The 18,000-nt window shown below is 38.2% G+C and overlaps 1 protein-coding gene across 1 annotated transcript in view; it reads right to left on the reverse strand.

The window, feature by feature from the left end:
- The window catches only part of SH2D4B (SH2 domain containing 4B), a 66,417-nt gene that overhangs the window by 20,944 nt on the left and 27,473 nt on the right, over positions 1-18,000 (reverse strand). The window contains exons 5-6 of the mRNA XM_074544711.1: positions 12,586-12,790; positions 11,450-11,577 (exon numbers count right to left, since the gene is read on the reverse strand). Coding sequence (XP_074400812.1) covers positions 11,450-11,577; positions 12,586-12,790 — 333 coding nt within the window. The remainder of the gene's footprint in view (positions 1-11,449; positions 11,578-12,585; positions 12,791-18,000) is intronic.

Below are 18,000 nucleotides of genomic sequence, written 5' to 3' on the forward strand. Positions count from 1 at the left end.
TTCTACATTGTTAGCATAAATTCTTTCCTTATGCTAATATTGATTTGCTACTCAGTACACAGGGAATGCATTATGAATAAAACTTAATTCAGTAGTCTCACTGTAAAAGCATTTGCCCAATGAACAAACACTGCAATGTCTAGAAGATAATTGAGTTACATGGTAGTAAACAAAATATTACACTACAGCCTCTGACAAGCTGCTAACTTACTACAGTTGCTAATGTTTTTCACTGGCCTTTGCATATTGATACTGATTTGTATTGATGTATCTATGCTTTTTACCTGACTACACGGAAGTTAGGTTTGGCTTCTTGCATCCAACAGAATTCTTTAGACCTCTAGTTTGACTTCAAGCAGCAAGAGTTGGTTTTTAGATCCTGGGCCCATTTCTCCACGTGTTGTCTTTCCATGTGCCTCATGACACAGCTGAGGATTGCTGCGTGACCCCAGGTGAAACTCTGAATTTCAGGAGGAACCCAGACTAGTGCCACAGATTTGGCCCACAGTTTATAGCTTCTCATGAGTACCCTGAGCAGATACCATCTGATAAAGGCAGTCACATGGTGCAATAAAGGCAGTCACATGGTGCAACTGGCTCTGCAGTCACCACAGCAGTGTGTGAGTACAAGGCAAGGAAGCCTTCCAGGAGGTTTTACTGATACCCTTCTTGGTCATTAATTAGAAGAAAAGTAGTGGAATGCATTCTCAGTTTGCTTTTATCTAATAAGGAAGCCCTCAGTTTAAAACAAAAAATATAGCCCACAATCAAAAATTATGGATGAGCCCTTGTCCTTTCTATAATTGAATTAATAGATCCAAAAAGTACGAAATCCTTATTATATAACCAGAAACACATGCTCACAACGGTCTTTAAAAGCACATATATCTCACAGCTCACCTAGAATGCTATAATCTCAAGGGTGTTGAAGAAGCTGTCAAGACACATTTTCCATAAACTTAAATGACAAGTGTACTAGTAAATCAAAGTGTCAGCAGAGCTCACTCAAAAGGAGGAGAAAAACAAAAGCCACAGTTGACATGGGGCCCTGGAAAATTCAAATTTTACAGCTGAATGTTTCAACAGATAACTAGGCAGAAAATATACTGTGTTCTTTGCTTTACATGCTTTTCTCCCAGGTGAAGGAAAATGGTTTTTTCCTTAAATATATTCCCTTTGTGTAATGTTTAAGAATGCATTTATTTTCTACATACATTAGCAATCTGAAATCTATTTTTAACTGTGAGAAGCTTCCAGATGACATCACTGATCTCATAAGAAATCATTCTACATGTTTTTTTAATCAAGTAATTATTAGAACCTTTATTGCTAAAAGGGGTACAAATTTAAATCATGGTATATCTGGAGTAATTTCCCATATTCAAATTAAAGCAGCAGGTCCAGATAGATTTCTACATAGCATTTTCTGTAATTGCTTAAGAAACTGTACTTCTTTATCTAGCTCAAAGAAAAGTAAATGTAGGCATAATATTGATAACTAATTTTTCTTCTCCTACACTTGGCTAGATTTGGGAACCTTAGGCTAGCTTTGTTAATTACAGTGCTTTCTAGCTGCTTGCAGCATTCTCGAGCATTGATTTCTTGTACTGTTCCTCAGGGGGAAAAGTTACCTTTAATCACTCAATAAAGTGAGCCAGACACTGAAGCACTGTTGAAAGTCAAATGAGAACAACATTGGGATAGTAAAAACTTCACACCTAACAAGTGGCAGTGTAGGACCCATGTGCAGCTCTACCACTGACCCAGTTCTGGACATCCCCTGGGGTCTGACACAGTTCTCAGTTAAGCCACCCAAAACCAGGCACTAAATTGCCTCATTTCCTACCAGCAGTAGAGCTAAGGTGAGTGAGCTAGCAGCTAGGCTCAAACTCACAGCAGGAGAATCTGAATGAGGGATTTGAAACCACTACTCAGAAACAGAAATTACTTCAGTGGAGGAACCAACTTCATCTCAAAAAAAGTTATAAACAGAAGCAGGCACAAATTTTTACTAAATTTTTGAATCCAAAGTCTGGAATTAAGTGTCTTTCATTTACAGTAATTTTCATAAATCAAACATGATAAAGAAACACCACTCATACAGCAACTGTGCAGAATAATTTGTTCCTCCCACTCAGGAGGAACAAATTATTTGAGAACTTAGGTTCTCAAACAAATTATTTGTTTTGAGAACTTAGGTTCTCAAAACTTCTGTCACCACCCTGTAAACAGTAGCATGGTTAAGAGAGAAAATAGGAGAGGGTGTTCTGTCCCATGACTAATGAGCTAATACTTTCTTGTACTTTGGACTGAGTATCTATAAATGTTTATAGCACACCTCAAGTTGAAAAGATTACATTTATCAAGCATATTGGAATGAATATATAATAGCCACGTGCACTCATGAAATATCCATGCTGTGTTTAATTGTGAGAAGCAGTGGTAGCAGCACTGGCAGAATGGCCATATACATATAATTTAGAATTACATATAATTTAGATCTCAGTCCTCTCCACTGTGGATTAAGAACTCTTGTGTATTTTATTCTGGATGTTAATCTTGGATAGAGAGCTAGGGTTTGAAGCAGTCAGAGCCAATGCCAATCACTGTGCCAACTTGCTCTTTTGGAGCTTTTCAAAAGAGTCGTGAGTTTGTGATTTGACAATCCCATTCACTGAAAGGCCAGGAAAAGAGGGAAGAACTGACCTTTCTGAAATTGAAAAGGGAAGAAGCTGTCATTCCCTTAATATTTGCAAGGCAAAGGCAAATTTCTGTCTCCCTCACTCCACCCCATTCTGCCTCCATGCCAGCAGCACACAGTGCAGTGACACACACAGGTTTGGTTGCCTCAGTCACAGAAATCTCTTCTCATCCTTTCTCTACCATCTTCTACTGTTTACCTCCTGCAGGGAAAGCAGTTCAAGTGTCCTGATCTGCTTCTAACTGGGTGAACTGGAATTAAGCTAAACCAACAACACATCCTCTCTCAGGCCCACGCTTTCCCCCCTGCATGGCTACACACAATACCTGCTGGTACTCTGTTTGAGAGAGTTGTCTTTGCTTAGCAGGAAAATAGCATTACTTCAGAGGAGCTGTCAAACTAATAACTTGTAATCTTTTCCCTTGAGGCTGGATCAATAGGACTGCAGGTTCAATGCTTAGCAGAGCAAGAAGAAGGACCAATAAGGCATCCAGCTTCTGGGAAATCAGGGAAATTTACTGACCTCAGGTCTGCAAGTCTTTGCTGGGCTTTAAATAGATAAAATAATAAATATAACTCAGTCTGTCGTAAGCTGATGAAAAAATATACAGAAGCCTGTGAAGGAGAAGGCACATTCTTGTAAGCATGCAGGCAAAGGAACAAGAGCTGCAGGCATGGCTGATGGACACTCAGATATAGATAACAATGAGCAGGATATGAGCAATTCATCCAGGACTAACAAGGCTCTGCACAGGATACCTGTGGTATGCTAGAGGGGGTGAACAGGAAACAGACAGACACAGCACTTAAAGGTGCACAGTATGAGCTGAATATCTTGTGCTGGTAGTGTCTGATATCTAAAAGTGCCTTGTGCATGGATAAACTCCAACAGACACATCCACAAAGCCACTAGAAGAAGAAATCATGGTCCAGCAGGTAAGGACCAGACTATAGTACCTGGAAAAGGGTACACTGCTCAGACGCAGGCTGCTGGACAGATGAATAAGGCCTTCTGCATTTGCTTTGGTCACCCTCAAATAATAAGAATTCCTTCCAGTCTTACTATAAGCAACCTTTGGGCTTTTTACTTGTGTGTAACACTCCTTATTCTGTGTAAAATGTGACTTTATGTCTTCACATATGATTTCTTCCAAATAACTCTTGCTCTTATATGACATGATTTTATAAACTATTCTTCATATCTAAGCACTAACAGCAGAGCTTTCTGTCCAGACACACCTCTCTTTGTTTTATGCAGTGTGATAAAGCCTGAAGGAGCTGCAGCAACAGAGAAATGTACTCACACACAGACCAGCTCAAAATGGAGACAGAACTGTAGTGAAAAAATACAGGCAAACACTGTAAGCTACCATGATGGTTTACTGAGCAAAATCATAATTGCTCACAATGGCATGCTCTAACAGTAGCAGATGGAGAAGAAAATCTTAAAAAGGGTTTTAAGTGAAAGGGGAAGAGGTCTTCAAAATGTAAAGGTATTTGATTTTCAATATTTTTTCAGTAAATTCACCTGGGAGTAAACTCTCTGAAAAAGTTGCTCAATATTCTTCACTTATGTCAAGAACTGCCTGATAAACTTGAAAATCCTCTTTTTAAAAAAATATTATTTTTAACAAACCCTGTTACTGTCTGGGCTCTGTACCTGACCTCTTTGTGTCAGTGAAACTGTTAGTACACCACACCTGTTTCCTCTTTGTGCTCACATGTTTTTTATTATCTCTCATTCTAAATGTCTGCCTTACCTGCCAAGAAAAATTGCTGCCTTCTATCTTCAGAACGTGCCAAATCTTTAGAATATAGCTTCCAGTTAAAAAGCAGTCAAGAAGGACAATGTGTTGTAAAAGAATAAGAAAGCTCATTTCACATTAGCAATTAGCCTATTTACATTAATTATTCAACTGCCTCATTCTACAATTTCCCTGCTGTTCTTTTGTGCTTCCTTTCTCCTTGCAGCCTGTTACAGCTCACATTACCTCACTTTGATACTTTGCTCCCTTCCAAGAGGAGCCATGAGTCTAAAACATTTATTTTGTTTGCTAATAACCTGTCTGCATAGACACTTTGGAACTCTAATGGTGTAAGAAAAACAATTCCAAAGCCTTCAAAAGAACTGATAGACTGAAACAGTCATTATGACCTAAGTGGAATGAAGTAGTGTGTGAAGGATCGTCTTATTTCTCAGAAAACAGAAAAACACCTCTCATTTCTTAAAATAGTTGCCAAGAGCTGAATTGAAGCTGAGGAAGCATTTGAGTTTTTTTTATATTATGGGTCTGACTTAGGACAAAAATAATCCAGTACCAGAATCCACCATAGGACCTCAACACTTAACTCCAAATATTGTGTGATCTTTGAAAAATACTATCAGAATATCTAGTAAATGTTTGATAAGAATATGTTCAGGAAATACAGAAAAAGAATGTTCCATCTCACAGGAAGTAAAAGATTGTCATGACTCTAATAACAGCTCTCATGCTCATATCCACACATGTCTACTATATATATAAAACTGCAAGGACAAACTGGCTCATGTTTGGTGCTGCATTAAAACCTCTATGTGTAGGTTATAAAAATTACTGCTTTATAATAATTCTGAAGTAAAATTACAATAGTGTTACTATTTAAAGACAATGGTACAAACCCAACCTGTCAATCCTCAGTCCTTGAAATGCAAGACAGATTTTCCAGCCTCACAGAGGGCTTAGCAACCCCTCTGTATAATACACCAGAAGGCTCTCATTCATCCTGCAGCACCACTGTGACAGGAATATCATCCTTCTGTGCCTCAATTCAGCAGTGGGGGAAAGCACAGGACTAAACAGCCTTGGAACCTTCTGTGTAACCACAGGTTGGGGACAGCAGAGGTGACAGCTGAGCCTGCCTTCCCACTCAGGCCTCACTACTTCTCAACACATTTTCTAATGCAGGTTTATGTGATGAGAGTGTAATTTGGTGTCCAAACTTATTCTATGTCTATTCTTCCTGCCAAGATTCCCAGCGAAGGTGACTTCCATCCCTACCTAATTTTTCTGAGAAAACCACACAGATTGGGGATGCTGATTGATACTAATTGAGTGTGGCAAGGCTTATTTTACACAAAATCAACCAGATGGCAATATCTGGCAGCCTGTGTTGACCTGGCTGTATCCCTGCAGCAGCCACAAGCCACAAAGCCTACAGATATTTGAACAGCTGATCACAGCTGTGTCCATCCTCAGAACTGACTGGCAGAGAACAGGGAACTCTCTTTTTAACAAAGGAAGTAAGACATAATCTCTTCTAAATCTATCATCTTGAAAGTATCCCTTTTTTTTATCTTTCCCAGACAAGGCTTCAAAATAATTTTTTTTATATTCTGTAACCCTCTTTTTTAATCTCACTTCCCCTTCTTCATTACTTGCATAAATTAGAGAACTGGATCTGTCCTACAAATGTATGCAACAGGTGCATTGATAGTCACAATTTTCATTTGAGTCAGGAATTCTCTGATTCTGTTCCAGATGTTTCCCAGCCACAGAAGGTTTTAGATACCAAGCCTTGCATATAACTATTGTTTTGCATCCTTTAAATCCTGTGGAAGACAGTGAAAAGCTCTCAGTGAATTCAGGAGATTTTTAACAAACTTTGTATCTTTTTATCATCAGCTACAATTCCAGAAGATAAAAAAATCCCAGACCCCTAGGGTCTATTTACTTAAGCAAATAGACTACGTGCACACTTTCTCAAATAGATGTAAAACCTAGATAATGATAAAGCAGTGAATTACAAAAATAGATCATTAATATCAAGAAGGCTGTACTTCTGCTAGATTTACAACACTTGCTTTACATCTTCCTAAAATGCATTTATTGAAAAACTGAAAAGCTCCTCTTCAAGAGCAGAAGAAAAAGCATGCTTTTGTGCTCAAAGCAGCAAACTGTATTCACTGATAGATGTTTTTCAGACAAACCACTGCCATTTCTGTGTCTTTTAAAAACATTACAACGCAGACTACATGTTATATTTCCCACGGTTCAGCTATATGAATATTCTGAGTGCCCTCGCTGTTGTTCAAGGACTCAGGATAATTAGACTTTCAGAAATATCTCCTTTATTGAGAACACCTGATTTGCAGAACTATTATCACTCTTTTGGTGTGCTAGATTTTCCTCTTGAAACAAGTTTCTTCCTGAAAACAGCATTAGCCATCTGGGTTAAACCTTGATCTGGAAACGTTTGGAACACATTCCTGATAAACTGAAAATTTTCTTTCCTGGCTCCTCTGACCTCAGAGATTATTCAGCTCCTGCATCTCTGAGAATTCTTTCAATCCATCCTTTGATCTGCTCTGATCAACTCCTCCACAGCTCCCCAGTCCCTTAACTGCACCACCACTCTGACTTGCCCTGGTGAAATGGTTCTCCACAATAGCACCCATGCTCCTGCAATTACATTTTAAAGGTACAGCCTTTAGGGCAACTACCTCATGTTTCCAGATCTGTGATATCAGCCTCTGAACTTTCCTTTCAACCTGAAGGCAACTGGAGATCTGATAGTGCTGCAGCAGATGCTTGGCAAGCAAGCCCACAGCCACCCACAGACAGGGAATGAATAAATTCTGTACTGTGCTCACTACACACCTGAGAGATCCCTGTTGTATTGTGTGTAAACAGCAACAATCATAAAACATTGCTCTCAACTAAACCTGGGGAAATATTTTGAGATCAACACCCTCTGCAAAGACCAGCACCCCTATATTCTGAACAGAAAATAACCAAACAGAACAAAGTATGTGGGGGTGAACAGTCTAACATCGGAAGTTAAAAATATCAAAACTGTCAAAAGTAACAGCTGACAAACTAATTGGAATGGGAAGAAAAAAGTTCTGAAGCAGATTGCAAGCATAAGAGAAAGGTTAAAAGACAAATGAAAGAGCAAATATGGAAATAATACACACTTCAGCTACCAGCAACATTTTGTTAAATACTTAGGGGAGGAAGGATCTTTAGTTTTGCTGCCATATGGAATTCTATCCCAAGTGTCTTATGCCTACAATAAACTGAAAAGCACAATTTGCTAATGTCTGTGATAATTCGGCAAAACTCTTCAACATGTGCAAGGGGAAGACTGATAACTTTCCCTTTACTTGGCATGGGTCCCACAGGAGTTTGAAAAGAAAAATCCTGTTCAAACCTAAACTTAGAAAAACAAGGAATTTGTCCCCCTTTCCAGCCTGTTTGAGAGACAGTTCTCCCATCCTAAACACCAATTTACTTCCCTGCTTTCAAAGCATATCAGCAACTGGGATCTTGGCAAAGAATGCTCTTATTTCAAATTAACTAAAACCTTTCATACAACTTGATACAACATTAGGATGCCCATATAAGTTTGATTAATATGTTTATAGTCATAAATTAGCAGGTCGGAAATCAGAATACAATTACTAACTTTCTGGTTATCATACTGTACAGAACTTACCTTTACTTAAATTTAGACCAATTTCTTAGTTTTCATAGTTAGCAAAATAAAATAATATTTCTTTTCACTCAAACCTAAGGCAACTATTAGACAATACAAAATAAATAGTCACTGATTACATTCAATCCCAAGATAGTCCTGGTGACACCTTAATCACTGGCTCTGATTCCTCTTTTTTAACTGTTTGATAATTGAGCATTGAGCACTGTGGCCACAAAGTGGGCATAAGCTACTTAAAAAATGGTTCATTGCTTCACAAGTAAAGGTCATATCATAATTTTATGATTTAGGACAGACTTAAAGTTGAGTTTCATTTATATAAAACATTTGAAAATAGATATGTATTTTTTTTCTTCGCAAACTTAAGAAAATCATTCTAGATTGGAAGGGCAAATGAACTGGGTTTTGGGAGGTATCTATTATTCAAACAGAGCAAAAAATAATTAAATTTACATCCAGAATTCAGCTATATGTTACAATTTGCATCCTTAACATCAATTTTTTTAATGAAGAAAACAGTAAAGCCTATTTCAAATGAGCTAAAAAACATCTGCTGAAATTTAGATAACTGATGATAATTTCGAGACAAATAGAGATGGATGAAGTTGAAGCTGATATTTATTTAAGTTCCTGTGAATAAAGAAAGAAATGTTCTGATTTGAAAGAGCTTTTGTTACTACAGATTTTACTACCCTGCTTCAAATGAGCATTTTGTAGTGATTCTTCAAATGAAGACAAAAGGAAAACTTCAGGTACATTAAGCAAGCCATATGTTACCATGTTCCATGTACCAGGAAAATGCCTCAGACAATGTGTATTTTTAAACAGAATCCAGATTGGTTTGATGACTTAAAGTGGAAAATAAGCCAAATATATGAGGATAAAGATGCTTGCATTATGATTTGTACTTTGCTACTTTAGCTACACAAATCTGTCTGAAAGCTTCATCTTTGCATAACTGGAATAAGTTATATGTCCACAGTACAATTTGAAGACAGTGAATCAGCTAATGCTTAACTTCAGCTAAAAAGCTGAACAGCCTGACAGTCAAAGCAGGCAGCCAAGCTCTACTGACCCTGGCAAAAACATGTAATTCTGTAATAAACTGGTATCTACTTTTTCAGTACTGCTGCAATAGCGCTCTCAGTGCATTGCATTCAAAAAACCCTTAACGTGAGGCAGAATATTAAACTCCCATTTTGTGGTCCAAAACTGAGATATAAGAAAATACAGAAGTTGCTCAAGGATGTGAAGGACCTGATTATACCTGCAGTGAGAGATGCTTGAGGTGAGTCAGTGGCTCGAGTTGTCAGCTGTAATTCTGGGCTTTGCAGAATGGCTTTCATTTGTACTGCCAATTTCTTATACAAGTCAAATATATTCTGCTGTATATTTGCTCATAGAAAAAAATAATTCATAATGTATCCTGATTCCCTGAATACAATACAAAATAACAAGAGGCCCAGGATTCAGACTCGATGATCCTTGTGGGTCCCTTCCAACTCAGCGCAGTCTGGGATTGTGATTGTTTGGCTTTCCTCAGATTTTTTGTCCATTACAAACAGTAACACAAACACCAGCTAACACTACCAAACACTAATTATTGCACCTGTAATAGCCTCTTTAGATTCCACCACTGCAAAAGAGCTACAAGGCAGCTGAGTTTTTCACAATTTACACTTGTTGCAATTAATCTGACCAGAGCTGCAAAAGCCAAAACAACTCATGCAGCAAGTAGGTACCAAAACAGCACTCACAGGAGTCCCTGCAAAGAAAACAACTGAGCTTTAGGCTGGGAGTGTAACTTGACTGTGTTTGTCTGGCTCCTTGAGTGAGAGAAGGAAAAATTAGGTACTTTGCTCACTCTTAAAAGTCATTGCATTCAGTTTCTCGAGATATGAAAAGCATGGTCTGGGAAATTAATGAATGATTAAGAAGGTCTCAATTCTTTCAGTGATTAACAAACTAATCCAAAAGCCACCAAAATTAGTAGAAGGACTGCACGTGCATTGGCTCAAGCCTAGATACCTACTTATACAGAAACATCCTGGTTGGAAGCACGTCCGGCAAATGTCCACAAATTAAATTTTAATCAGTTTGTCTCTCAGAAAGCAACCACACCTAATGTGTTCCCTAAGGAAACACATAACACTGTCTGCATCACTGTTCCTAAGAAATGAAAGTATTTAGAATTTACAAGCTGTACATGACTGACTTCAATGTCTTTGACCAATTAAGCCAATGAAAATAGCAGCTTGTTGATGTCTTTTAACACATAATGATTTGTGTATCATAAACAGAAATCTGAAATACATGAAACACTAAACTTATTCAGAAATCTTCCCTGCCTGACTCACTTCAAAACGCCCACACATCCTCATCTTAGCCTTAGAGAATCATGAATGAGATGAGGGTCAGCTTAGTGCTTTGAACAAAGCAATAGACTCATCAAAAGCAGTAATAAAAAAAAAAAACTTTAAAATCTTTAACTTTAAAGTCTTGTTGGTCCCTCAATTATGTCAGCTATTAAACCAGAACTTTTTTTTTAATGTCTAAGAATACTGAATATAAGGATCATTGCTAATACCTATGAAAATAAGACATCTTACCTGTGAATTTGATATCAAAGATTCAGTTATATTGCATATACTATACAAAGCAAAAGTCTCAGAGATGCTAGCAACTCCAGCAGATAAGACAGCAAATTTTGGATCTGCACAAGTCCTATTTCAGGAAAACTGCCTAAAATTATATAATCTCAATTATTTTTGAGGAAAAAAAATAATAACTTTTGTTCTGAAAAGAAAGCAAGAAAGAAAAAAATACTCCTCCAGTTTATAAAGTAAAACAGTGATTTAAAAGATATGAGTTCAAGTCATTCTTGCTAATCAGGTAAATCAAAAAATTGAACATCATTAATCTACCTACCACATAATTGTTTTATTTTCCAGTTAATTTTGGAGTTCTTCTAACCCTATCTTTGTTTCAGTACTCTCGCTTGACTTGGTATTTTGCAGCAAGTATATTTTGGCCCAAATATTCCTGAATAAAACTTTGGTGATATGAATCCCACATTAGTCTACTTAATTAGTAAAAATAAACAAGAAGATTGTATGCTAATAGTAGGAAAGATGCAAAAATCTTGTTTTAACAGGCACTCAATTTCACCATGTCAGTAGGCTTTGCTTTTTTGGGATGGAAGCTGGCGAGATTAATTTCCTAAGCAGATGCTCACAGCCCTGTTATACACCAAAGGAGAGATCAGGGATTTACCATGGAACCACTGAGCAATCCTGTTGGTGCTCCTCTCAAAGCCAGCCCGCCGAGGGATCTGCTCCTCCTTGAACCAGCGGATGATGACGTCGCGGGAGAAGGGCCGAGCGGGGCGCTCCCAGATGTCACTGCACGCAAAGACAGAGCACAGCGGGGTGGGAAAACAAGGGACAGCACAGATAATGGCCTCTTTTTACATACTGACAAAGCATACAGCTGCAAAATGGTCAGAGTAACTTCTGCTAGTACAACTCACTGAACAACTTTTTAAAATTTGTTTAATTTACTTTGTGTTTTTATGGAAACCACAATAGTGTGTTTTTTATATTTGCAATGGCACCTTAAACATTTTCTTACAGAACTTAAACTGAAAAAACAATTTACCACAATGGACATTTCAGTCAGCTTTCCTTTTTGCACCTCAATTTTATTCCAATGTAAATATTGACAAGCAACTCTTTTTCCTTGAGTATATTCCTTTTTACTGGCAAAAAGATGTAAATCATTATCAGCTACAATACACTGTGTCTCCAAACAGGAAGCACTAAGCACAATAGAAGGAATGTTTAGTTTAAACTTTTATGTTTTCTTTGCATTCTCTGTTTGACAGCCTGCCTTACTCTTTCTACTACTTTTTATGTATTTTAGTTAGTAGGAATCATCCTCCAGTTTGAATTCTTAGATACTTGGTTTTGCCTGAAAAAATGCCACAAAAAACAAAGCCTCTGAAACTTAGGACTGCTGTCTGTAAAAAAAAAAAAAAAACAAAAAAACCCCCACAAAAACAAAAAAAAAACCCAAAAGAAAGAAAAAAAGCTGTTAAAAAGCAGGCAATTTTAGGCTTGAGGCTTAAGACATTTGTCCATTTGACTTCAGCCTCACATACTGATCTCATACTGTCTTCTCAAGGAGTCATCTCTGTGTGAATTCTAAGAAATCAGCCTGAAGATAAATGACATTTAGTTTGCATCAAGTCTCTTTTTCTTTTCCTTAAAACATTCTTTTTTTCTGATCATCAGGAAATAGCAAGACTGAGGACTCTCCAAACCTGAAGAACAGCTTGTTGAAATGGTAGGGATTAGAGAGGGAGCAATCCAAGAGAAAACTGTTTCAAAACCGCTCCAGCACAAACCAACCTGGACGCCGCAGGAGACAAAGGAGTCGCACTGTTGTTGTTCAGTTTGATGTCCTGATCACTGCTCAGGTTTGTCCCCTGGAACAAATGGCTCAGGCCAGCCACCCTTCCCTTCTGGATGGCGCGCAGGGACTGCCGTCGGTACTCATCCCGCGCCCTGCGCGCTTTGTGGCTCCTCTCCTCGTCGGCAGCCTTGGAGCGGCGCACTGGGCAGGGTGAATGGGAGGAGAAATTGAGAATCACAAACAGCCATGGAGCCCTCTGCTCACAGCAGCTTAGTGCCCTTATTCCTACATGAGCTGGTTTTAAGAGTGTATAAATTGCACCACATTACAGAAGGCAGATAACTGGATGGCTTCCCTGATGCTTCAAACACAGGCCCACCTCTAGAAGGAGCCTCAAATTATCAATGATCTGACCACTGCTGGCAATTAGTGAGCTTCTACATATTGTGATTAAATCTGACACTTCTTTTGGCTGTAATAAGAGAAATTCTGCTTGGGGATATCTTTTCCCCTGGAAGTGCACCAAGTTCTATGTTTCAAGAAAGGATGTTAATTACTGCTTTAAATTAAGTCTGTATCTAACAGTGTTCTTGGCCACTATGAACATAACTAGAATTGAAGAGTCAACTCCCAAAATTTACCATTATAAAAACTGACATGTAGGTTGCACTTTGTCTGTACTGTTTGTTTCTGAAAGGCCTATGCTATCTTTGTCATGGTACTTATAGTCACAGACATTTCCAACTTGAAATTCACAGTCTAAAAAGAGTTTCAGTAACAATGGATAAATTAACAGCCATTGGAAAGCGTATGTTGATGCTATTGATGGGGCTGTCTCACACTTCAGTCTCTGAAATTGTATATGGAGAACCAGAACTTGTTCTGGAAGATTTAATACACACGTAACCAGGGCACTGCCAGGGAGTTACCCATTTCTGTAACCTGCAACGAGACTGCTGTTCTGGCCACTGTGGCTCAGGCATCTTTCACTAAACTTCTTCATTTTAATGTTCCAACAATCCTGTCTTTGACATGGTATAACTTAAATGCACCAAGAATTCTACTGCAAATGTTTGTCATCTATCGGCTCTTTTCTGGTGCCTCAAGCCCTGCTTGGATGATGTTTTTGGACAAATAACTGCAGGCAGGCAAATTATTCCAGTGCGAAACAAACCTTTAAACATGCAGTGAAGCAAATATTAAAGAAGCTAGCTATGGCCTCCAGTAGCAATTATCAATCCTACCATGACTATCCTGGCTTAGATCATATCCAGTTCATAAAGTGAGCACTCCATTTCCAACTCCCCTGTGACTGTACCTGTGACTAGGAATGCATGATATAATACCAGACAGCTGCATTTCATTAGTCTGCTTGCATCTCTCTGGTTTACACTCCAAATTTAAAGCAAGCAGAAGTATAACTGGATTTAACTCCCAAATTCTAACAAGGTTTAATGGAATCAAGAAATAAAAGTACTCAAAGCCAAATGAAATGAAATAAAACCTTGTGGGCAAATGAAGGAAAGGGAAAAGACCTTTAAGCTGAGAATTATATAATATTATCATAAGCAGGAAGATATGCAGGACTAAAAGCTCATCAAGGTAGCATAATGAACGAATCATAGATGCTTCACATGTATACAACTGGCAGGATTTCAGTTTTACTTAACTACATACCCTGCAGCTTTAGCTAAACACAGTAACAAACAAATGCACAGCACAGGAAACACAAGCAGCCGACTTCACTATTTATCTTAGAGATCATTATTTTTAAGGGTAGATAACATAATTTACATATAGTGCTTCAAAGGCTCCAGTATTTCTGTAATTTATCCTTTATAAAGCCACACATAATGGTCACTTTAAAAATGAATTGTGTGCTTGCAGCACAAGGAGAGACTGCAAGGAAGATGAGTGTGATGCAACTTTGCAAGACATCTAGAAACCCTCCACTGTTGGCCACCATCACAATATTCACATTGAGGGCAGGCTGCCTGGAGCTTTGTGGTTTGCTCTTTGTTGGTAAGAGGATGTTCACACTACATGTCACAGAGACATCTCTGAGCTGGCTTTGAACTGTTCATTTCTAGTAATGACAACCAGCCAGTGATGGCAGCATGGACCAGTCTTGGATGTATTTGCCAGTTTTCCAGGAGGGCTTGGTCACCCATTTTTGGCCTGCTGTGCTGAGGCTGCAATCACAATGGCACACACCTCTCTGAGCAGCATATTTTTCTTTATGGCTTGGAACCCTCCCTCCTAGTGAGATGGTTCTAAGCCATAAAGAAAAATATGAATAGTAATGAAATTCTATTGTAAGAAAAATCTTCTACAAAAATACACCCAGATTTATCTTCAGACTCTAAATTACTTTCTCAAGATAGATAAATTTGTAGCAAGTGTCAGTATGGGAGCATAGTACATGTGGTATATATCATTTTGTCTGGTGTGTAGTGAAAAACTTTTCTGTAGATTCCTGAATGTGATGGCTTTATCCCCAATATTATTTCTAGTCACCAAACATGGTTATTGATGCCAGTGACTTTGATTATTTGCTCAAAAAGCGGATATGCAGGTGCTCTTTGGGTCCTAGAGGGGCTGGCTTGGGATCACCTTGTTTTCCATGAGCAGTTTATGAAAATCTCTTCTTTCTCTATGCTAACCTAAGGTGCCTTTTGTCTTCTATATTTTCTTAGGATTGGGAAATCCCTATTAGCAGTCCTGGCAAAGTTCTAATACCAGATATTTTGATATAGATGAGGATTAATTCATACCACACTGCTGCTGAACTTGATAAAATAATTTGTGAAAGACTAGGACCTCTCCATTTTCTATAATTTATTTTCTAAATCAATCTATTTTTGATTTACAGTCAGATATGTGAAAGCTGGAAAAAGCCCAAACATATGCTATGAATATCCATCGTAATTTTTTTTTGTTGTTTAAACTTTCCCCTCGTTAAAAATTCTTGGAAGCTTGTTTATGAGCTATTCAAAAATGACTAGCTAATAGATAAAATTCAGTCTTCAGATTTTCTGAGTGCACATACAAATCACTCAGTGTTTTTTTCCCTTTCCTAAGTGGAAAATATAACTTCCCACAAATACTCTGCAATATGGCCTCAGTTCAGCCATCTTATCTGAAAGCACATGAATAATCTCATTCCTATTCACTGTGCACTGTGAGACCTATTGGAGTTCAGAGGGCACATATATGTAAGGCTGAGCACTTGCTTAGTTAATGCATAGCTGAACTGGGGACCACTCACTTTAAAATTCAGCATTTTATCAACGCTCCTGCCAGTAAGCTCACTTGAATTTTTGGGGAACATAAATACCCAATGAATTCCTTTAAAAGTTAGGCAAAATTAAATTCATAGACACATTCGTAGAAGAACATAAAAATACAACATTATAAAAGAAGCTATAATGAGTCAGCCTGGTATCCCTTCTTCCAAGAGAGACCAAAAGTAGGTGCTCAGGCAAAGGCGAAACAATAGATCAACTCACTCATCTCTGTCTTCATTTTTACTGGAATAATTTTTTTCTGGAGATGAATAAAGCTGGTCAGATGGTATCTGTGCACTTCCCTACCTGATGCAGTGTGTAGGGCTTTGTAAGTGTATTAACAGAATGCCTTTTGCTATATTCAATCAGATGAATATTTGTGCTACAGATTTTCCTATCATGTTTCACAGACACTTTTTTTGCTTTCTCAAAGAGAGGTCATACTTAAATAAACTAGAAACCTAAAAATGGACAGCACACAGAAATGTCCAAAACTAATGAGAATATGTACCCTCTGCTACCCAAGTTTAGGTTTGTTTTTCAATTTCAAAAATAAGAGTTTTGAACAGTAGACTCTCTGAATAAGTCTTCCACAATTCATCCTGCCAACCAATATCCCTGCTCAACTTAGTAACTTACAATTACCCTCTAAAATACCCCAATATATATCTTTTATATGAAATCAAAGTGTGTAATGGCTCTTACAACATAACTTTTCCCTTTTAGCACAGGTTTTCCAAATTATTCTACACTTGTTATTTAGTATACTAAAAGCCCTAAAATCATGTATTTCAGTTTACACAGTAATTCTATGGGCCATTATTGTTCTCTGGCAAATAGCAGAAGCAAACTGAACAACTGAAACTAATATTAGCATCACTTTGGTTATTGCCTTGGCAATAAACAGCTGAGGGATCATGTGATGAGGAGAGATGAATCCCCATCACATTCGGAATTCTATCTACTAAACAAATCATTAGTGTCATCAATATCATTGCTACATTCCTTTCTCCAATACCTGCTCTAGCGCTACTGTTCTACTGAGTCCCAGCTCTGTGGAACAGGGCAGGGCTCACTTCAAGGAGGTGAGACCCAAAGGAGCCTGATCTTGTTCCTAATAGACAATATGATCTCCACTGCAGGTTTGTAGTGGCAAAAATATAAATATTACATCTACTTGTAATTCTCTTATGCATTCATGCATTTATTTATTGCTTAGAAAAGCTGACTCGTGGACAACTTTGCCTAACTTCACTAAATTTCCTCTCAGTGCCTCACAGGAATATTGCAGACAAAATGGAAGGATTATCATAAAAAGAAAAATATGTCTGGAACTGAAATAAAAAAATGAAAAATCGGGTGAGCCTGAGGTACTAACTAATTTCATAGCAATTTTAGATGCTCCCACTTCCAAATATTTGTTGCTATCTGCTACACATTTTGGCTTCTGCAGTAAAGTTAAGGAAATGGAAGATGTTAATACACATGAGGAAACTCAGTACAAAGTTTGATAGCACAGTCTAAACCAGCCAGCAACTGGTCTCAGATAAGGCACTGAACACTGCATCTTCCTATCTTCAGCTGTTGCACCCATTTGCTAATGGAACATGGTTCTGACCCCTCAAACCAACAGGGATAAATTGAGACACTGAGATAAGCATAAGAGGATAAACAAGGATATGGAACACTCCAGTCATTAGTCTGCAGTTAGTTTAATGCTAAATCAATTACTGCTAACAGCATAACTCTGGCAGCACAGAATTTATAGCAGGCTGCAAACCCAGCAGCAGGAGAGAAGGTGCTGAGGCAAAGCAGCTGCTGGTGACCAGGCTCAGCAGCTCTGAGCCACCTGAGCTGCTCTCAGCCACCTCTGGCTGAGGGGACAGGCCTGAAGGCACACAGACAAGGTGATTGAATTCCTCCAGAGCTTACAGAATACCCCAGAGCTTCCACAACAAAAAGTACTGGTGGTAGACTATCCCCATCAGCATGTAATGCAGTCACAAGTGTTTTAACAGACCAAAATTGCCATTACAGAACTCCTGGTCAAGACTTTCCATAGCTTATTCCTTTATCTCCCTCCCTTCTCCCATAATTATTCTACAGCATTTTTGATGTCTATCC

The sequence above is a fragment of the Zonotrichia albicollis genome, chromosome 7 (genome assembly GCF_047830755.1).
Source record: "Zonotrichia albicollis isolate bZonAlb1 chromosome 7, bZonAlb1.hap1, whole genome shotgun sequence".
NCBI classification, from domain to species: domain Eukaryota; kingdom Metazoa; phylum Chordata; class Aves; order Passeriformes; family Passerellidae; genus Zonotrichia; species Zonotrichia albicollis.